General features: G+C 45.8%; 1 protein-coding gene across 3 annotated transcripts in view; it reads left to right on the forward strand.

The window, feature by feature from the left end:
- Nucleotides 1–17,054, forward strand: part of MANBA (mannosidase beta) — a 108,264-nt gene that overhangs the window by 17,175 nt on the left and 74,035 nt on the right. The window contains exon 2 of one of the 3 annotated variants that reach the window (XM_056566487.1): nucleotides 6,212–6,312. The exons of the other annotated variants lie outside the window; for them this stretch is intronic. Coding sequence (XP_056422462.1) covers nucleotides 6,281–6,312 — 32 coding nt within the window. The 5' untranslated portion in view covers nucleotides 6,212–6,280. The remainder of the gene's footprint in view (nucleotides 1–6,211; nucleotides 6,313–17,054) is intronic. 3 annotated transcript variants of the gene reach the window in all.

Genomic DNA, 17,054 nt, shown 5'->3' on the forward strand with positions numbered 1-17,054 from the left:
TGATAACCGCTGGGACCTGCCGTGCATGAAGCAAGCGCAGCTGCTGTGCTCACTTCATGTATATAAATGTAAATGTATGTTACCCTTATTTTTTTTACCAGCAAGATACCAACCAAGGAGCAATAGGTTGACATTACCAAGGTGGGTGAGCACTGTTTTTCCCACCCCGTCACAACAGCACCACCAGAGAGATGGACTGTTCCTGCAGGAAGCCTGGAGTAAGTCCATGCCTCCGGTGGTATGGATATTGTGACGGGGAAGGTCAGGAGGAGGCCGTTCTCTCTGTCTGGAAGCTGAAGCTGTAGCTGCTGTCTTCCAGGAGGGAGAAGTGTGTGTGTGTGTGTGTGTGTGTGAGGAAGATGAGCTCCATTGGGGTTGACTCTTCCAAGCGGGACCATGCGGATTCCAAGACTGCTTCTACGGTACCGTTTCTTGCGGAGGTGTTATGTCTTTTTTTCTTTCCTGGGAAAGCTGTTAAGACTAAACATAGGAAGTGCCTTATGTGTAGAATTGCGTTAACACCTGACTAAGCTAAGTCTAACTGTCCAGCTTGCATTAATAGGATCATTGGTGTTGGTGTATTTAAAAAAAAAAAAAAAATAAATAAATAAAAAGAGAAATTTTTGTTACTTTTGTTACATTTTTGAATCATTTCAATTTCACTGATTATGCAGATGCAAGAGATGGTTTAGAGCCAGATAGAATTTACCCTTTGGGTGCGTTCACACGCTAGTAGCAAGCAGCGAGTCCGCTGTGGGAAACTCACTGCGAGTTATGCTACCATTGATTTAAATGGGTCCGCGGACAGTCCGAAAATCTGACACTATTGCGGACTGTATGTGGACCCATTCAAATTTACGGTAGCGTAACTCACAGCAGGTTTCCTGCAGCGTGAAATCCGCTGCTAGTAACAGCGTGTGAACGCACCCTTACAGGGGTGCCAGTAGTTACCCCTCCACAGCTGGTAATGGCCCCTTCTGTGCCTGGTGATATTGAGGAGGAAGGTGTGGTTTCTATTCATTCTGATTCAGGTATTCCTTTTATCTGATATTGGGTTTTCAGTTTTGGTACTATTGGTTGTCATAGTTATATATTCCCTGCAGGGGATGACTCCCATTCATCTAAAGATTACTTGTCGGAAAAGCCTATTTTTCATGGGGAGGATTCTGAGCAATTAATTAAAGCCGTGAGGTACACCATGGGGCTTGAAGAGACTAATGAGCAGAAGTCTATTAAAGACATCATGTTCGAGGGCCTAGAAGAAAGAAAACGCAGAGATTTTCCGGTTCGTAGAACCATTTCTCAGTTAATTAAGAGAGAATGGGAGACTCCGGGCATGAAAACTTTTTATTCCTAGAGCAATTAAAAGAAAATATCCTTTCTCAGAGTCCAATACGAAGTATTGGGATTGCCCTCCTAATATTGATGTGGCAGTTTCCAAGGTCTCCAGGAAAGGGGTCTTTACTGTTTGAGGACTTAGGTACTTTAAAAAACCCTATGGACAGAAAATCAGACATTTTCCTTAAAAGGGCTTGGGGAAACTGCAGGGGCCACTCTTAAACCCCCAGTCGCTGGCACCACTGTTGCAAGATCCCTGGTGACGTGGGTTGACCAGTTATCTTTATATATGCAGAATGATGTGCCCAAAGAGCAGACTCTTTCCTTAATGTCAACAATTAAAAAAGCATCTACTTTTTTGGCGGATTCATCTTCAGATGCAGTTAGGTTGTCTGCCAGATCAGCAGCACTTACCAACTCAGAGAGCGCTCTGGATTAAAGATTAGTCAGGGGAAAGTGGCTCTAAAAGTAAGTTATGTGCCATCCTCTGTGAGGGAGAATTTCCGTTTTGGTTCTGTCCTCTCAGATGTTAGAAAAGGCTGGAGATAGGAAGAAGGGGATCCCAGCTTCCCAACCCCTTAGACAAATTAGGCCTTTTCACTTTAAAGGGAATAGAGGTGGTCAGAATAAGAATAGGGATCTTTTTCTCGTAATTTTCTCGGAAGGGGAGTGGCCTTATGTTTAATCAGCCTAGTTCTTCCTCCAAAAATCCTGCCCCCCCCCCCCCCCCCCCAACGACGGGATCCTCTGGTAGTTCTTGGTTAATTCAAACTATTCGGGACGGTCTCAGTCTGGTTTTTGTTAGTTTGCCACCTACTTGTTTCCTGGTCACTAAATGGCCCCCAGGACCTTCAGGTCTGTCTTCTTTACAGGGAGAAGTGTTATCCCTAATAGAGAAAGGTGTTTTGGTGCCTGTTCCTCCACAAGAACAGGGTTTGGGATTTTATTCTACTTTCTTGTGGGAAAACAAAATGGAACGTTCAGGGTCATTATTAATCTCAAACCTCTGAATCGTTTGATTTATAATCTGTTTAAAATGGACAGTAAAATCCACTGTTAACCTATTGTTTAAGGGTTGTTTCATGTCATCTCTAGATTTGAAAGATGCATACCTTCATGTCCCTATTCACATAGATTATCAGAAATATTTTAGGATTGCAGTTTTTGTAAATTCTCAACTCCTTTATCTACAGTTCTTTGCCCTGCCCTTTGGTATCGCCATTGCAGAAATGGAGGCCGATATCCGAGAGGGAGAAGGGATTTTTATTCCCTATCTAGATGACTTTCTGCTGGTAGCAGAATCAGAAATAAAAGTGAAAATTCTTTGGAATTTTTCCTATACCGCAATACCGGTTAGGCCCCTCCCCCCTGGGCTGAATGAATTATCAGCCCAGCACTGCACATCGGGGAACTAATCAAATGTTACCCGCCAGAGCTGTTCTGCTCCCCCCCCCAATTAATGATGAGCCCAGCGGGGTACTACTCACATATGTCACCCGCAAGCACTGCCTCCCTCCTCTTTGTTGCGAGCCGCTGGCACTGGAACTCTATACTGTACGCCAGTGGTCTCCAACCTGTGGACCGGGCATGCTGGAAGTTGTAGTTTTGCAACAGCTGGAGGTCCTCAGGTTAGAGACCACTGCTGTACACTGTATCCTTATGCCCAGGCTGCAAAAGATAAAGAAAATAAACTTTAAATTACCTACGTCGGCCTCGTGCTGTTCCTGGGGACTGGAACGTCGGACTGCCGTCAGCCTATCACCAACCTCAGCGATGTCCCCCCCCCCCCCCCCCCCCCCCGGCCAGTGATAGGCTGAGCCCACTGTCATGTAAGGAGCTCTGGCCGGCTTCTTTCATGACAGTGCATTTAACCTATCAATGGCCGGGGCGGGACATCGCTGCGGTCGGTGATAGGCTGACTGCTGTCCGACGTTCCAGTCCCCAGGAACAGTGTGAGGCCGACGTAGGTAATTTAAAGTTTATTTTCTTTATCTTTTGCAGCCCGGGCATAGGGATACAGCAGTGGTCTCCAACCTGCGGACTTCCAGCTGTTGCTAAACTACAACTCCCAGCATGCCCGGACAGCCGTTGGCGGTCCGGGCATGCTGGGAATTGTAGTTTTGCAACATCTGGAGGTCCGCAGGTTGGAGACCACTGGCGTACAGTATACAGTTCCAGCGCCAGCGGCCCGCAACAAAGAGGAGGAGGGCAGTGCTTGCGGGTAACATATGTGAGTAGTACCCCGCTGGGCTGATCATTAATTGGGGGGGGAGCAGAACAGCACTGGTGGGTAACATGATTTTGGGGGGGGGGGGGGGGTAAAAGAAAGAAATACCGTGGAACCGCCATAAGTTAGAAAAATACTGTGATACACATATTTGGTCATACCGCCCAGCTCTACTCTTACCCCTACCCAACAGTAAGTTTTTTTGGGTATCTTGTTTGACTCTACAGTGCAAAAATCTTTTCTCCCTCCGGCTAAGATAGAAAAGATTCTCTTCAGTCAATGAGATTATTAGATCTCCATGTATTTCTATTAGAAGGGGGGTGTCCGTTTTAGGTTTGTTCACAGCAGCCATCCCAGCAGTTCCCTGGGCCCATTTTCACTCTTGAATTTTACAATTAGAACTCCTTAGGACTTGGGATGGTTCCCAGCAAGATTTGGATAGACTTATTGTGTTGCCCCCTCAATTGCTGGCATCTTTAGACTGGTGGTTAGTGAGGGATAACCTTTCTAAAGGTGTAGATTGGGTTTGTCAGGAAGGACCCTGTAGTCATCACTTCTGATGCCTTCCCTTGGGGGTGGGGTGCTCATTGGGATAGCCTTAATTTTCAGGGCCTTGGGGAAGAAGTGATTGATATATCCTCTAATTTTAAAGGAGTACTCTTATTTAAAAATGTATAACCCCCAAATGTTCCCCATGTACCTCTCGGCGCATGTACTTATTTCTGAAATCTGTGCAGCCATTCTCCCGGTGCGAGGCCCCATATTTTCTGCAACTTCCTGGTTATGGTGGTGTGGAGGATGTCATCCCTATGCTGCATTGCTACAATTTCCTGTGCCTCCCTCCCGCTCTCCCTTCCCTGATAATTTTAAACACACCCCTATCATCTTTGTCTCCCTCCCCCTTCATCCCCCCGCAGCAATGAAAGGGAGCTCTGCCGCTGCACTCTGCTCCCAGCGGAGATATAGCCATGCGAGCACATGCTGCTCTCATAGCTACATCTCCCGTGGTGCCTGAGAAGAAGTTTGTAATGGATTGCTTTTACTGTATTCAAGTAGCTTATGTGCTCTGAATTAAGGCTACATTACAAAAGTTACTAAGTAGTTTGCAGAATATCCCTGATAGTTACACCAGCGGTCCCGGGGAGATGGTATGTGCACACGCGTGGCCCAATCACGCTGATAGGCGCAGGGTATTCTGACGCATTTGCACACCCCAGCCAATGACTGCTGTGCAAACGAAGACCAGATGAATATGCAAAGATGGGAGTGACCGGATCGTGGTGAGGGGGGCAGGCTGAGAGCGGGGAGTACTATGAGAGCGGTGACGTTTCGTTACCAAGATGGATGCGGTCGGCTGAACACACTAGGTACGAAATTCATAATTCAGGCAGACATGCTTTACTTCCCGATATTGGAAAAGTCGGGAATGCGTGCAAGTGAGATTACTGAGGTAATTGACTTTCTTATATAACTTTTTGCTAGCTGTGCAATGCCATAAAATAACTTTGCTCTAGAGTACTCCTTTTAAGGAGCTTTTAGCGGTGTCTAGGGCTCTTGAATCAGCTAGTGATTTTATTAGGGGCTCTAATGTGAAAATCTTCTCGGATAATACTACTATGTCTGTCATAAATAGGCAGGGAACTACGAGAAGTCCATCCCTTATGAATTTCTTTTCAGGTCCTCTCCTTTGCAGAATCCCTTCTAAAAACAATCTCTGCGATGCATATCAAAGAGGAACTCCATATCGGGGGAGACTTACTAAGCCGCCAATTAATTAATCAGGAGGAAATGCAGGTTAAATCCAAAAATATTCCTCAAGATCACAGCCTTATGGGGAACCCCTCAAGTGGATCTTTTCGCTACCAGGCACAACAGACAGGTCATAGACTTTCTTTCTGTGAGTCCAGCAGACAGACCTCTGGCGGTGGACACACTATCCCAGGCTCTTAGGCTAGGTTCTGACTACGGAATTTCCGCTGGAATTTTCGCTTTGAAATTTCCGGCAGAAATTCCACTTACCATAATGCATAGTGTAGTGAATGGTTTTCCGTTCACAAATTCACACTTCGAAATTTGTGAAGCGGAAAATCCGGATGAAAAATCCGCTAGAAAATTTCCGCCTGAAGAAAGGGGTTGCTCTTTCTTCAGGCGGAAATCCTAGCGGAACACATAGCAGTCTATAGGAGACTGCAGTGTCCGCGCGGTCCTAGCGCCGACTAATTCAGAAGTCTGAACCTAGCCTTAGTCCCAGAGTTATAAGGAAGATAAGAGAGGACAGAGCAATGGTTATCTTAATCGCCCCATTCTGGCCACGGAGAGCCTGGTTCTCCAGTCGAAGTAATATGTCTCTAACAGACCCCTGGGTTCTCCCAGAAATCCAGGATCTACTCAATCAAGGCCCGGTCCTTCATCCAGATGTCCACAACCTTCATTTGACGGCTTGGCTCTTGAAAGGATAATCTTGAAGTCCAAGGGTCTTTCAGACACAGTCATATTCACCTTTACAATACAGTAGAAAACCAATAACTACAAAGATTTTTTAGAATTTGGAAAAAGTTTGTCATTTTCAGATTGTACCAAGTTAGAATTGGATAATCCAAATTATGCCTTGTTCCTTGATTTTTTTTAATTTTTTTTTTTTTATAGAAAAAGGACTTGAGAAAGCATTAAGGGCTGCCACCCTCAAAGTACAGGTAGCTGCTCTATGGGCGTTATATGGCCAGAAGATTGCTAATCATCCCTGGGTGGTGAGATTTTTTAAGTCTGTTACCAGAATGCAGCTATCCAGTCCGCAAGTTGCTTCTGCTTGGGATCTTACTCTGTTGCTTAACTGTTTCTCTGCAGGAGTCCCTTTGAGCCCTTGTCTTCTATACCCCTGATGATTTTAGTCCAGATAACTGCATTACTTATAGCTGTCACATCAGCCAGGAGAGTAGGGGAGTTAGCGGCCCTATCTACTAAAGAACCCTATACTCAAATCTTAGATGATAGGATTATTTTAAGACCTGATCCTGCTTTTCTACCTAAAGTCGTCTGAGAATTCCATCTATCACGAGGTGGTCCTTGCTTCCTTCGGTGCGAATCCATCTTCAGAAGGTGAAAATCTGTTCCACATGCTTGATGTCTGCAGATGTGTTTATAGAATATTTAGACAGGATCAAAAATGTTAGAAAATCAAAAATTTTTATTCAGTTTGCAGGTCCCAATAGGGGGAATAGTGTCAGAGCAGATACTATTGCTGGATGGGTTAGGGAGGCCATTGTTGCAGCTTATTCTTCTGCAGGTCTGTCTCCACCAACTAACCTGAGAGCCAATCTACTAGAGCTGTCTCCTCCTCATGGGCAGAGAAGAGAGGTGCTTCTATTGCTCAGATCTGTACGGAGGCTACTTGGTCATCCCCACATACTTTTTTATTTTTTTTCTTCGGCACTATAGGCTCAGGACTGACTCTGTCCTCCTTGGCTTTTGGGCACACAGTTCTTCAGGCGGTGGTCCCTCCCAAATTCTTCTCTGGTATTCTCTCTGGTGGTGCTGTAGTGACGGAGTGGAAAGCCGGTATTTACTCACCGGTAATTCTGTTTCCTTGAAGTCATGACAGCACCACATAGTATTCCCTCCCTTTTTCTTGTTCTTCTCGCATGAGGTGTGTTCACTGTGGTGTTGGAAAAAAAGTGTGTGTGTGTGTGTGTATATAGATATATATAATATTTATTATCAGGGATGTGGAATTCCTATTGCCCGACGCCCGAGACATGCAGTTTCGGGCGCCGCGCAGGTGAATTTGTCTGGCCCTTAGCCCGGCTTCGGGCAAGCAGGTCTGGACCTGACAAGCGTGGCGGCGATCTGCAGTCTGTATGGAGCGGGCACCCGACTCCTGCCCGCTCCATACTCTGCAGCCCCCGGCTGTAAAAAACTGTGTTCTCCGAAGCAGAGCAGGGGAGATGAGAAGCTGTGTATTTGTCTTCTCTCCCCTGCTCTGCAGATCTGCGGGGGGAGATGAGGGGGGCGTGGCTTCTTGCTCCCTGTGCAGACCTGCGTCCTCTGCCTTCGCTCCCCCAACTCTAGCTTCGGAGAGCTGGGGGGAGGAGCGGACGCATGTCTGCACAGGGAGACTGCATGCGGCGCTCACAGGGGAGTATGGAACGGGCTCTGGATTCCTGCCCGCTCCATACTCTGCAGCCCCCGGCTGTTCTCAGTAGTCGGGGGCCGCCGCCAATAGCCAGCATGCGGCGATCGCCGCGGCTGGCTGTTAACCCTTTAGATCGCCCCTGTCAAAACTGACAGTGGCGTCTAAAGGGACATGTGAATGCTCCCTGGTGGGGTGGATTGACCCCCCCCCCCGCAGCGCGAGTGCGGGGGGCGAGCCACTATGGAAGTAGCCGGTGGGCTTGCCTCTGCTTCCTGCTGTCCCGCTCTGTCATTGATAGATCCTGGCTGGACCAGGCTCTATCAATGGATCACAGAGCACACAGATCAATGATTCCTCATAAGTCTAAGAGTGTAAAAAATAAATAAATAAATAAAAGTTTGAAAGACACACATTAACCCAGTGGTCTTCAAACTGTGGCCCTCCAGATGTTACAAAACTACAATTCCCAGCATGCCAGGACAGCGGTTGTCTGTCCGGGCATGCTGGGAGTTGTAGTTTTGCAACATCTGGAGGGCCACAGTTTGAAGACCGCTGCATTAACCTCTTCCATGTTAAAAGTTCAAATCACCCCCTTTTCCTATATAAAAACATGTAAACATAATAAAAATAAACATATTTGGTATCGCTTCGTGCGTAATTGTACAATCTATTAAAATAGAACATTATGTATCCCGTACAGTAAATGTAAAAAAAAAATACCAAACCACAGATTTGCAATTTTTATAATATCCCAGAAAAAAAAGTTAAAAAGCGACTGAAAAGTCAGATCAATACCAAAATGGTACCGATACAAAAAACAGATTATGACGCAAAAAATGAGCCCTCATACAGCCTGGTATGCGGAAAAAAAATAAAGCTACAGGGGTTAAAAATGGCAATTAAAAAAATTAGAAAAAGTTCAGAATTAGTAAAACATGATGTAAACTATACAAATCTGGTATCGCTGTAATCAGGCCGGCCTAGAGTATAAAACATGTTGCCTCAACCACAGGGTACGGTAAATGGCGTAGAAAAGAAAAACCACCAAATCTGCAAAATTATCTTTTACTATTTCAATTTCACTTCCCTTAATATATATATTTTTTTGGTTCAGAGAATGTTATTGAAAAATTAAAATGTATCCTTATAGTAGGTAGTTATGGCTATTATAGGGCGAGGAGGAAAATCCACACCCCTGAATGAATATATATAATATCATATATATATATATATATATATATATATATATATATATATATATATATATATATATATATATATATATATATATATATAATATAATATATACACACTAACCTTATGTAGGATACTTCTTAAAGTCTCGGTAATTCACTGAGGCAGAGAGGGATGTGCATCCTTTTTGTACTCTAGGTTTCCTGTTCCTGGAGGAGGAGTCCATCTCTCGGGTGGTGCGGTCGTGACTATGAGTAAATAGAATAACCGGTGAGTAATTACCGGCTATTTTTTTTAAATTTTTTTTTATGCTTCAAACCTGTTGGTACTGACTCTTACCAGTACCCTTGTGTCGGTGGGAAGCAGGGTAATAGTTGGAGGTAAAAAGAAATACACCACATGCTAATTTCTGTTTTCCATACAACCCTTGTTAACCATTTTATTGGGGGAAAAAACATGCTGGTCATCGTTTTAGTCCCTCCCCCCCCAAAAATAAAGTACATGATGCAATGTTTGCCAAATGGAGCCTCCAGCTGTCGCTAAAATACTACTCCCAGCATTCCCGAAATTATAGAGTCTTGGATACATGTACTGGTATCTACACACCTAATCTCCGAAAGCTCCCGATAATACGCATACAAAGACTAAGGAGGGGGAGTGTAATAAAACTTAAACTTTTAATAATGAATATAAAAGAAACACCACAATAATATTAGTCCTATATTGGCGGAGGCCTAATTCAAAGACTCCAGTTCACGGATGTCAAAAGACAATACCCTATACCGACATTAAAATTTAATATAGGGTACAGAGTGAATTGGTCTAAATCGATGCTATATATACATATCTCCTACACCACAAATCCACTTGCCCAAGTCCAGCATTCCCAGACAGCCTTTCAGTTGACTTTAAGGGTACGCTGCAGATCCGCCGCTGAAGGACCTCTGCATGGTGCCCTTAAATGTGCCTGCTCTGAGCGGCAATATGCCGCTCCGAGCAGACACACTGCGATGTGCGAGTTGCCGCGCATGCGCGGTGTACTCGCACACATCGCGGCCGCTTCCCCTGCTCAATGAGCTAGGTCGAGAGCTGCCGCGATGTGCAAGTATAATGTGCATGCGCGCGGCGACTCGCACATCGCTGTGTGTCTGCTCGTAGAGGGGTATTGTCGCTCTGAGCAGGCAAATATAAATGCAGCATATAGGAGGACCTTCAGCGGCGGATCCGCAGTGAAATACACTGCGAAAATCCGCACGTGTGAACGTACCCTTAATCAGGTAGGAACGAGAGGGAAAGCGAAGAGGTATTCCAGCCATCAGCACTTTAGGGGCTTGTTGACACCCCTTTGACACTTTGCACAGAATAAAAGCACGCCCCCTCCCTTATACTTGCATTGAGGGGGCAGGGCGTGATGTCACGGGGGGGTGGGGGGTGCAAGACGTCACGATCCTCCGGCCCCTGCATCGCCAGTCATCACCAGATGATAGGGGTGATGCAGGAGAGATTGTGGGACCACCCCCCCATCAATCAGACATTTAATTTCCTAACCTTTGGATAGGTTATAAGATGTCTAGGGGCGGAGTACCCCCTTATAACTTATTTTTTCATCTACACACCCATATAAGGACTTTATTCATTTTGTCATAACATATGCTCCAAAACAGGGGAAGAAGAGAGAGAAAAAAATACATGTGAGGTGAAATTGAGAAGAGAAAAAAGTAATTTTGCTAATTTTTTTAAAAAATTTTTTTACGCCATTCACAGTGCAGTCAAACTAAATGTAATCTTGATACTGTACGTCGGTGTGATTAAAACCATACCCAATTTATATAGTTTGCATCATGTTTTACCAATTTAAAAAAATTCTGCAAAAACAGGGCCATCGTGTAGGACATGCAATATGCTTAGCTGATTCTGCAGAAACCAAATAGCAACAATAATTCCTTTTTTATACAGATATATATGGCCTAGAGAGTGATTTTCCCATTGCATTTTGCTATTTTTGCTAAAAAAATAAAAAATTTAAAAAAAGTTATTAAAATCTGCTTACCTCCTGCCACTCCCAGTGCCTCCATTGTCCCGCTGTGGTCTCCGTTTCAATATGTCATGCTGTGGCCAAGGTGGGACATTCGTGACTCATTGACAACAGGGAACCAGAAAGGAGTGCACCAGGGACAGCAGCGGGACAACAATGACACCGTTGGGAGGTAAGTAGAAGGTTTTAAAATGCCGCATTTTCAGCATAATGCAAACCTTTCCGAATGGCCTCGAACCGGACCATACTGTAGAGTGGGGTAAGGTAAAGGATGTCTCCACTCCAGTATTGCCTGACAATGGGTTTTTTAACTAGACCAATATGCAGCATGAGGACCCAAAATGTGCTCATTTTGGCTGCATTGACTGGGAACCACTCATTGGGTCTAGCTAAAAATGAGCCCGGGTTTGCGGCGACAAACTGCTGGGTGTACAGGTTCGTCTGCTCAACCATCAGATTGACAGTCATCACTGAAAAAAAAAAAAACTGAAATAGTCCATTTCAGTGAACCCGAAGATGTCAATCTTGATTCCTTAGTCGCCAACAAACTCAGGAATCACGGGCTCGTGGTCTCCTGGCTGAGTCCAGACAAGTTCGCTGGTACAGGGCACCAATAAACTTGGCTGGGGGGCTTGATTAGTATGAGCGCCAGGGGGACTCATACTTTCATGGGGCACAGGGTCAGGAGCAGAGGAGGTTTGCGGCCTCGCATGGCGGCGTCTCTGCCGCCTTGGTGACTCATCATCAGAAGATGATGAGGAGGACAAGGAAATAAAGAAGGTGGGGTCTTCCTCATCCTCTGTGGCGCTTTAAGAGTCGGAGTCAAGTAAGGCATATCCTTCCTCCACTGAAAACGCTCTGTGGGCCATTTCCCTACTCTAAGGGGGGGGTGAAGTGTGTATATATGTGGGGGGGGAAAACTTTATTGGTGTGTGTGTGGTGTGGTGCGATACTTCCTACCCTAACCTAACTAAGTAACCCGCCCTAAGAACAAAAATATAAAAATATAAAATAAAACTAAAAAACAAAAAACAAACTTCTAGCGCAAAAAATCCTGCTCCAAAAAAAAAGCGTACCTAATCAGTGGTGTGCGTGCTGATTAGCGCTTGGTGGCGGCAGGGGGGCACAGTCAGGGGGGGGGGCGTCTGGCCACTCAGCCCTGAAAAGTGGCTGGTGGCACGTACACAGACCCCCACACAAAAACCCGAAAATAAATAAATAAATTGAAACTCGAAAAAAGCACCCGCCTGAACCCCAAAAAATAAAATAAATAAATAAACGCTGATCAGGGATAAATCACTGACGGTGGTGGGGCAGGCCGCACACACAGGTACGGCCCATCCACACAGCACAGGCCTGCTACTGGTGGCACGTACCGCCTATAGGTGCAAAAAAATAAAGACTCTCTAATCCCCCTAAAAGCGCCTTCACTACAAATAAAGCTGATCAGTACTAAGGGACTGATCAGCGACGGGTGAGCTTTAGCTAACAGTGACGGACCGCTCTTTTTATAGCAAAACACATGTTTAGCAAAAAAAGGTCTGCGCCCCCCCCCAAAAAACAACGCTGGGGGCCTGTAGGGCCGCGGTCATGCAGCTAAAGGTGCTACGTACCCGCGGACACCTACAGATGCTATACCGTTTCTTTTGGGTTTTTTTTCCCCACGGTATGGATTTTTGCCCATACCGCTATAACGGTCGGGCCCCTCCCCCACCCTCCGGATGAATTGTAGAGCCCAGCACGGCGCCCTCACTTGTCCCGGTGTACTTCTGTGGCTCGATTCCGAGAGCGGAATCTGGCCACAGAAGCTAATCCATTTACTGTGTCCCCCCGCTGCGCCTGTCAGCCTGTGGGGCGACAGGCGGTAATACCGTGATGCTGCGATAATTAAAAAAAAAAATACTGTGATATTCATTTTAGGCCATACCGCCCAGCACTACCAAGGGGTGTCTTCCTCATCCTCTGTGGCGCTTTAAGAGTCGGAGTCAAGTAAGGCATATCCTTCCTCCACTGAAAACGCTCTGTGGGCCATTTCCCTACTCTAAGGGGGGGGTGAAATGTGTATATATGTGGGGGGGGAAAACTTTATTGGTGTGTGTGTGGTGTGGTGCGATACTTCCTACCCTAACCTAACTAAGTAACCCGCCCTAAGAACAAAAATATAAAAATATAAAATAAAACTAAAAAACAAAAAACAAACTTCTAGCGCAAAAAATCCTGCTCCAAAAAAAAAGCGTACCTAATCAGTGGTGTGCGTGCTGATTAGCGCTTGGTGGCGGCAGGGGGGCACAGTCAGGGGGGGGGCGTCTGGCCACTCAGCCCTGAAAAGTGGCTGGTGGCACGTACACAGACCCCCACACAAAAACCCGAAAATAAATAAATAAATTGAAACTCGAAAAAAGCACCCGCCTGAACCCCAAAAAATAAAATAAATAAATAAACGCTGATCAGGGATAAATCACTGACGGTGGTGGGGCAGGCCGCACACACAGGTACGGCCCATCCACACAGCACAGGCCTGCTACTGGTGGCACGTACCGCCTATAGGTGCAAAAAAATAAAGACTCTCTAATCCCCCTAAAAGCGCCTTCACTACAAATAAAGCTGATCAGTACTAAGGGACTGATCAGCGACGGGTGAGCTTTAGCTAACAGTGACGGACCGCTCTTTTTATAGCAAAACACATGTTTAGCAAAAAAAGGTCTGCGCCCCCCCCCAAAAAACAACGCTGGGGGCCTGTAGGGCCGCGGTCATGCAGCTAAAGGTGCGCTACGTACCCGCGGACACCTACAGATGCTATACCGTTTCTTTTGGTTTTTTTTTCCCCACGGTATGGATTTTTGCCCATACCGCTATAACGGTCGGGCCCCTCCCCCACCCTCCGGATGAATTGTAGAGCCCAGCACGGCGCCCTCACTTGTCCCGGTGTACTTCTGTGGCTCGATTCCGAGAGCGGAATCTGGCCACAGAAGCTAATCCATTTACTGTGTCCCCCCGCTGCGCCTGTCAGCCTGTGGGGCGACAGGCGGTAATACCGTGATGCTGCGATAATTAAAAAAAAAAATACTGTGATATTCATTTTAGGCCATACCGCCCAGCACTACCAAGGGGCCACAGAAAGGGGACACACTTTTTTTTAAGAACTGAGGGGGGAGATGGCAGTACGGGGCTCCGTCCTGCACACTAGATCTCTAGTATATGGTGGGCAGAACGGAGGAGTATGCTCCTGATCACACCTTCCCCCTCCCCTATACTGCAGTGATTGGTGCGGTCACTACGGCCGCCAAATCACTGCCGTACTGGGGAGTGGCAACAGTACTGCCCTCCAGTACTGTACGGATGATGATTGGTGGTGTATATTACACCACCGATCATCATCATTATCCTGGTCATCGGGTCACACGTGACCCAGATGACCCGGAACCCCTGCAGACCGCTAGTTAGTATTTACCGGCGATCGCAGACGTGGGGGTTTCAGGACCCCCCTCGGCGATGTGGCGGGATGCCTGCTGAATGATCTCAGCAGGCATCCCGGTCCAGTCCCCGACCGGCTAGCGGTGGGGATCATAATTCCCACGGACGTACCCATACACCCTCAGTCCTTTAAGGACTTTAACCCCTTAAGGACACGTATCCATATGCCCCCGTTTTAAACACAATGTAACTACAAGTCAGTCACACTTCTGTGAAATCACACTGTCCACTCAAGAAGCAACACTGATTGACACTGTTTCACATGCTGTTGTGCAAATGGAACAGACAACAGGTGGAAAGTATAGGCAATTACCAAGACACCCCAATAAAGGAGTGGTTCTGCAGGTGGTGACCACAGACCACTTCTCAGTTCCTATTCTTCCTGGCTGATGATCTGGTCACTTTTGAATGCTGGCGGTGCTTTCACTCTAGTGGTAGTATACAACCCACACAAGTGGCTCAGGTAGTGCAGCTCATCCAGGATGGTACATCAAAGCGAGCTGTAACAAGAAGGTTTGCTGTGTCTGTCAGCGTAGTGTCAAGAGAATGGAGGTGCTACCAGAAAACAAGCCAGTACGTCAGGAGACATGGAGGAGGCTGTAGGAGGGTAAAAACCCAGCAGCAGGACCGCTATCTCCATCTTTGTGCAAGGAAGGACAGGAGGAGCATGCCAGAGCCCTGCAAAATAACCTCCAGCAGGCCACAAATGTGCATGTGTCCTCTCAAACTGTCAGAAACGGACTCCATGAAGGTGGTATGAGGGCCCGCTGTCCACAGGTGGAGGTTGTGCTTACAGCCCAACACCGTGCAGGACGTTTGGCATTTGCCAGAGAACACAAAGATTGGCAAATTTGCCACTGGCGCCCTGTGCTCTTCACAGATGAAAGCAGGCTCACACTGAGCACATGTGACAGTCTGGAGACGCCGTGGAGAACGTTCTGCTGCCTGCAACATCCTCCAGCATGACCGGTTTGGCGGTGGGTCAGTAATGGTGTGGGGTGGCATTTCTTTGGGGAGCTGAACAGCTCTGTGCTTGCCAGAGGTACCAAGATGAGATCCTCAGACCCCTTGTGAGACCATATGCTGGTGGGGTTGGCCCTGGGTTCCTCCTAATGCAAGACAATGCTAGACTTCATGTGGCTGGAGTGTGTCAGCAGTACCTGCAAGAGGAAGTCATTGATTCTATGGACTGACCTGCCCGTTCCCCAGACGTGAATCAGATTGAGACATCATGTCTCGCTCTATCCACCAAGGCCACGCTGCACCACAGACTGTCCAGGAGTTGGCAGATGCTTTAGTTCAGTCCGCCACCTAATCAGGAGCATGCCCAGGCATTGTAGGTAGGGAGGTTATACAGGCACGTGGAGGCCACACACACTACTGATCCTCTTTTTGACTTGTGTTAAGAACATTACATCAAAGTTGGATCAGCCTGTAGTGTGATTTTTTTCAATTTGATTTTGAGTGTGACTCCATATCCAGACCTCCATGGGTTGATAAATTTTATCTCTATTCAACATTTTTGTGTGATTTTGTTTTCAGCACATTTATATATGTAAAGACGAAAGTATTTCATACGATTAGTTCATTCATTCACATCCAGGATGTGTTATCTTAGTGTTCCCTATTTTTTTGAGCAGTGTATTTTGTAGCATAATGTAATTTGTTCCCGTGGGTGATATTTGTAGAGATCTATGTATATAGCTCATTCATGGAGGGCTTATGGATAACAAATATGAAAACAATGTTAGTACAGTTTCTCCTGTAGTTGTATAAGCTATGCACCTAGAATTCCTACACTTATAATAAAACAATTTGTGGTTTCTAACAGAGTTCTGTCCATGATATAAAAAGTAAAAAAAACAAAAAAAAAAAACATTTTGTTATATAGATTAAAGTGCGCTGGTCATCTCCCTACAAGTTGCGGAGCTGCACACCTCAGAAGTTAGGGCATAGGGAGATAAGACCGTGGGAGACATTTATCAGTGCTGTCTTTGGAAAGGGAGTTTTGAAGTTGTTTTTGTTTTTTCTTTTTCTTTTTTTTTTTCTTTGCTTATGTGACATATTTATCATATCTCAGGGGGTTGATACATTTTGGCTTACATAAGCAAAAAACAATAAATCACTTTAGAACACCATTTTGTATGATTCCTCTGCACAAAGTCTGTTGCGCCATTTTTGAGACTATTTAAAAGTGTGTTCCAATGGCATTTTTGTAAGACAGGTGTGACCTGGCTTTGACTTGCGACCTTTTAAAGGGGTTTGCAATTTTTTTTTTAATGCCTACGTACAACAATCGCACTTCATCAATTCGTGAAAATAAGTGAAAACTGAAATCTGCTTAGGTAAGGCCCAGTTTGCTACTTTTTGCCTACCCAAAAAAGTCTAAAAAAAAAAATGCTTAGGTGCCTTGCGACATTTTGTGCGCCGGGAGTAAGCCAAAAACAAACACCCTAAATGCAGTAATAAATCTCCCCCAGTATCTTTGTTTAGTGTAACTTATAGTGCCCTTTTTTTCTAATACAATCGGAGAGGCCAGTTCAATCGTAGCAGCATGCCTTTTTCCTGTACTTGCTAAGAACGCATGCCGCTATACTCTATCCGCCTCTCCGACTGTTCGGTTGGATTAGAAAACAAGGGCGGTATGAGTTTACATA

Source organism: Hyla sarda, chromosome 1, assembly GCF_029499605.1.
Source record: "Hyla sarda isolate aHylSar1 chromosome 1, aHylSar1.hap1, whole genome shotgun sequence".
Taxonomy (NCBI): Eukaryota; Metazoa; Chordata; class Amphibia; order Anura; family Hylidae; genus Hyla; species Hyla sarda.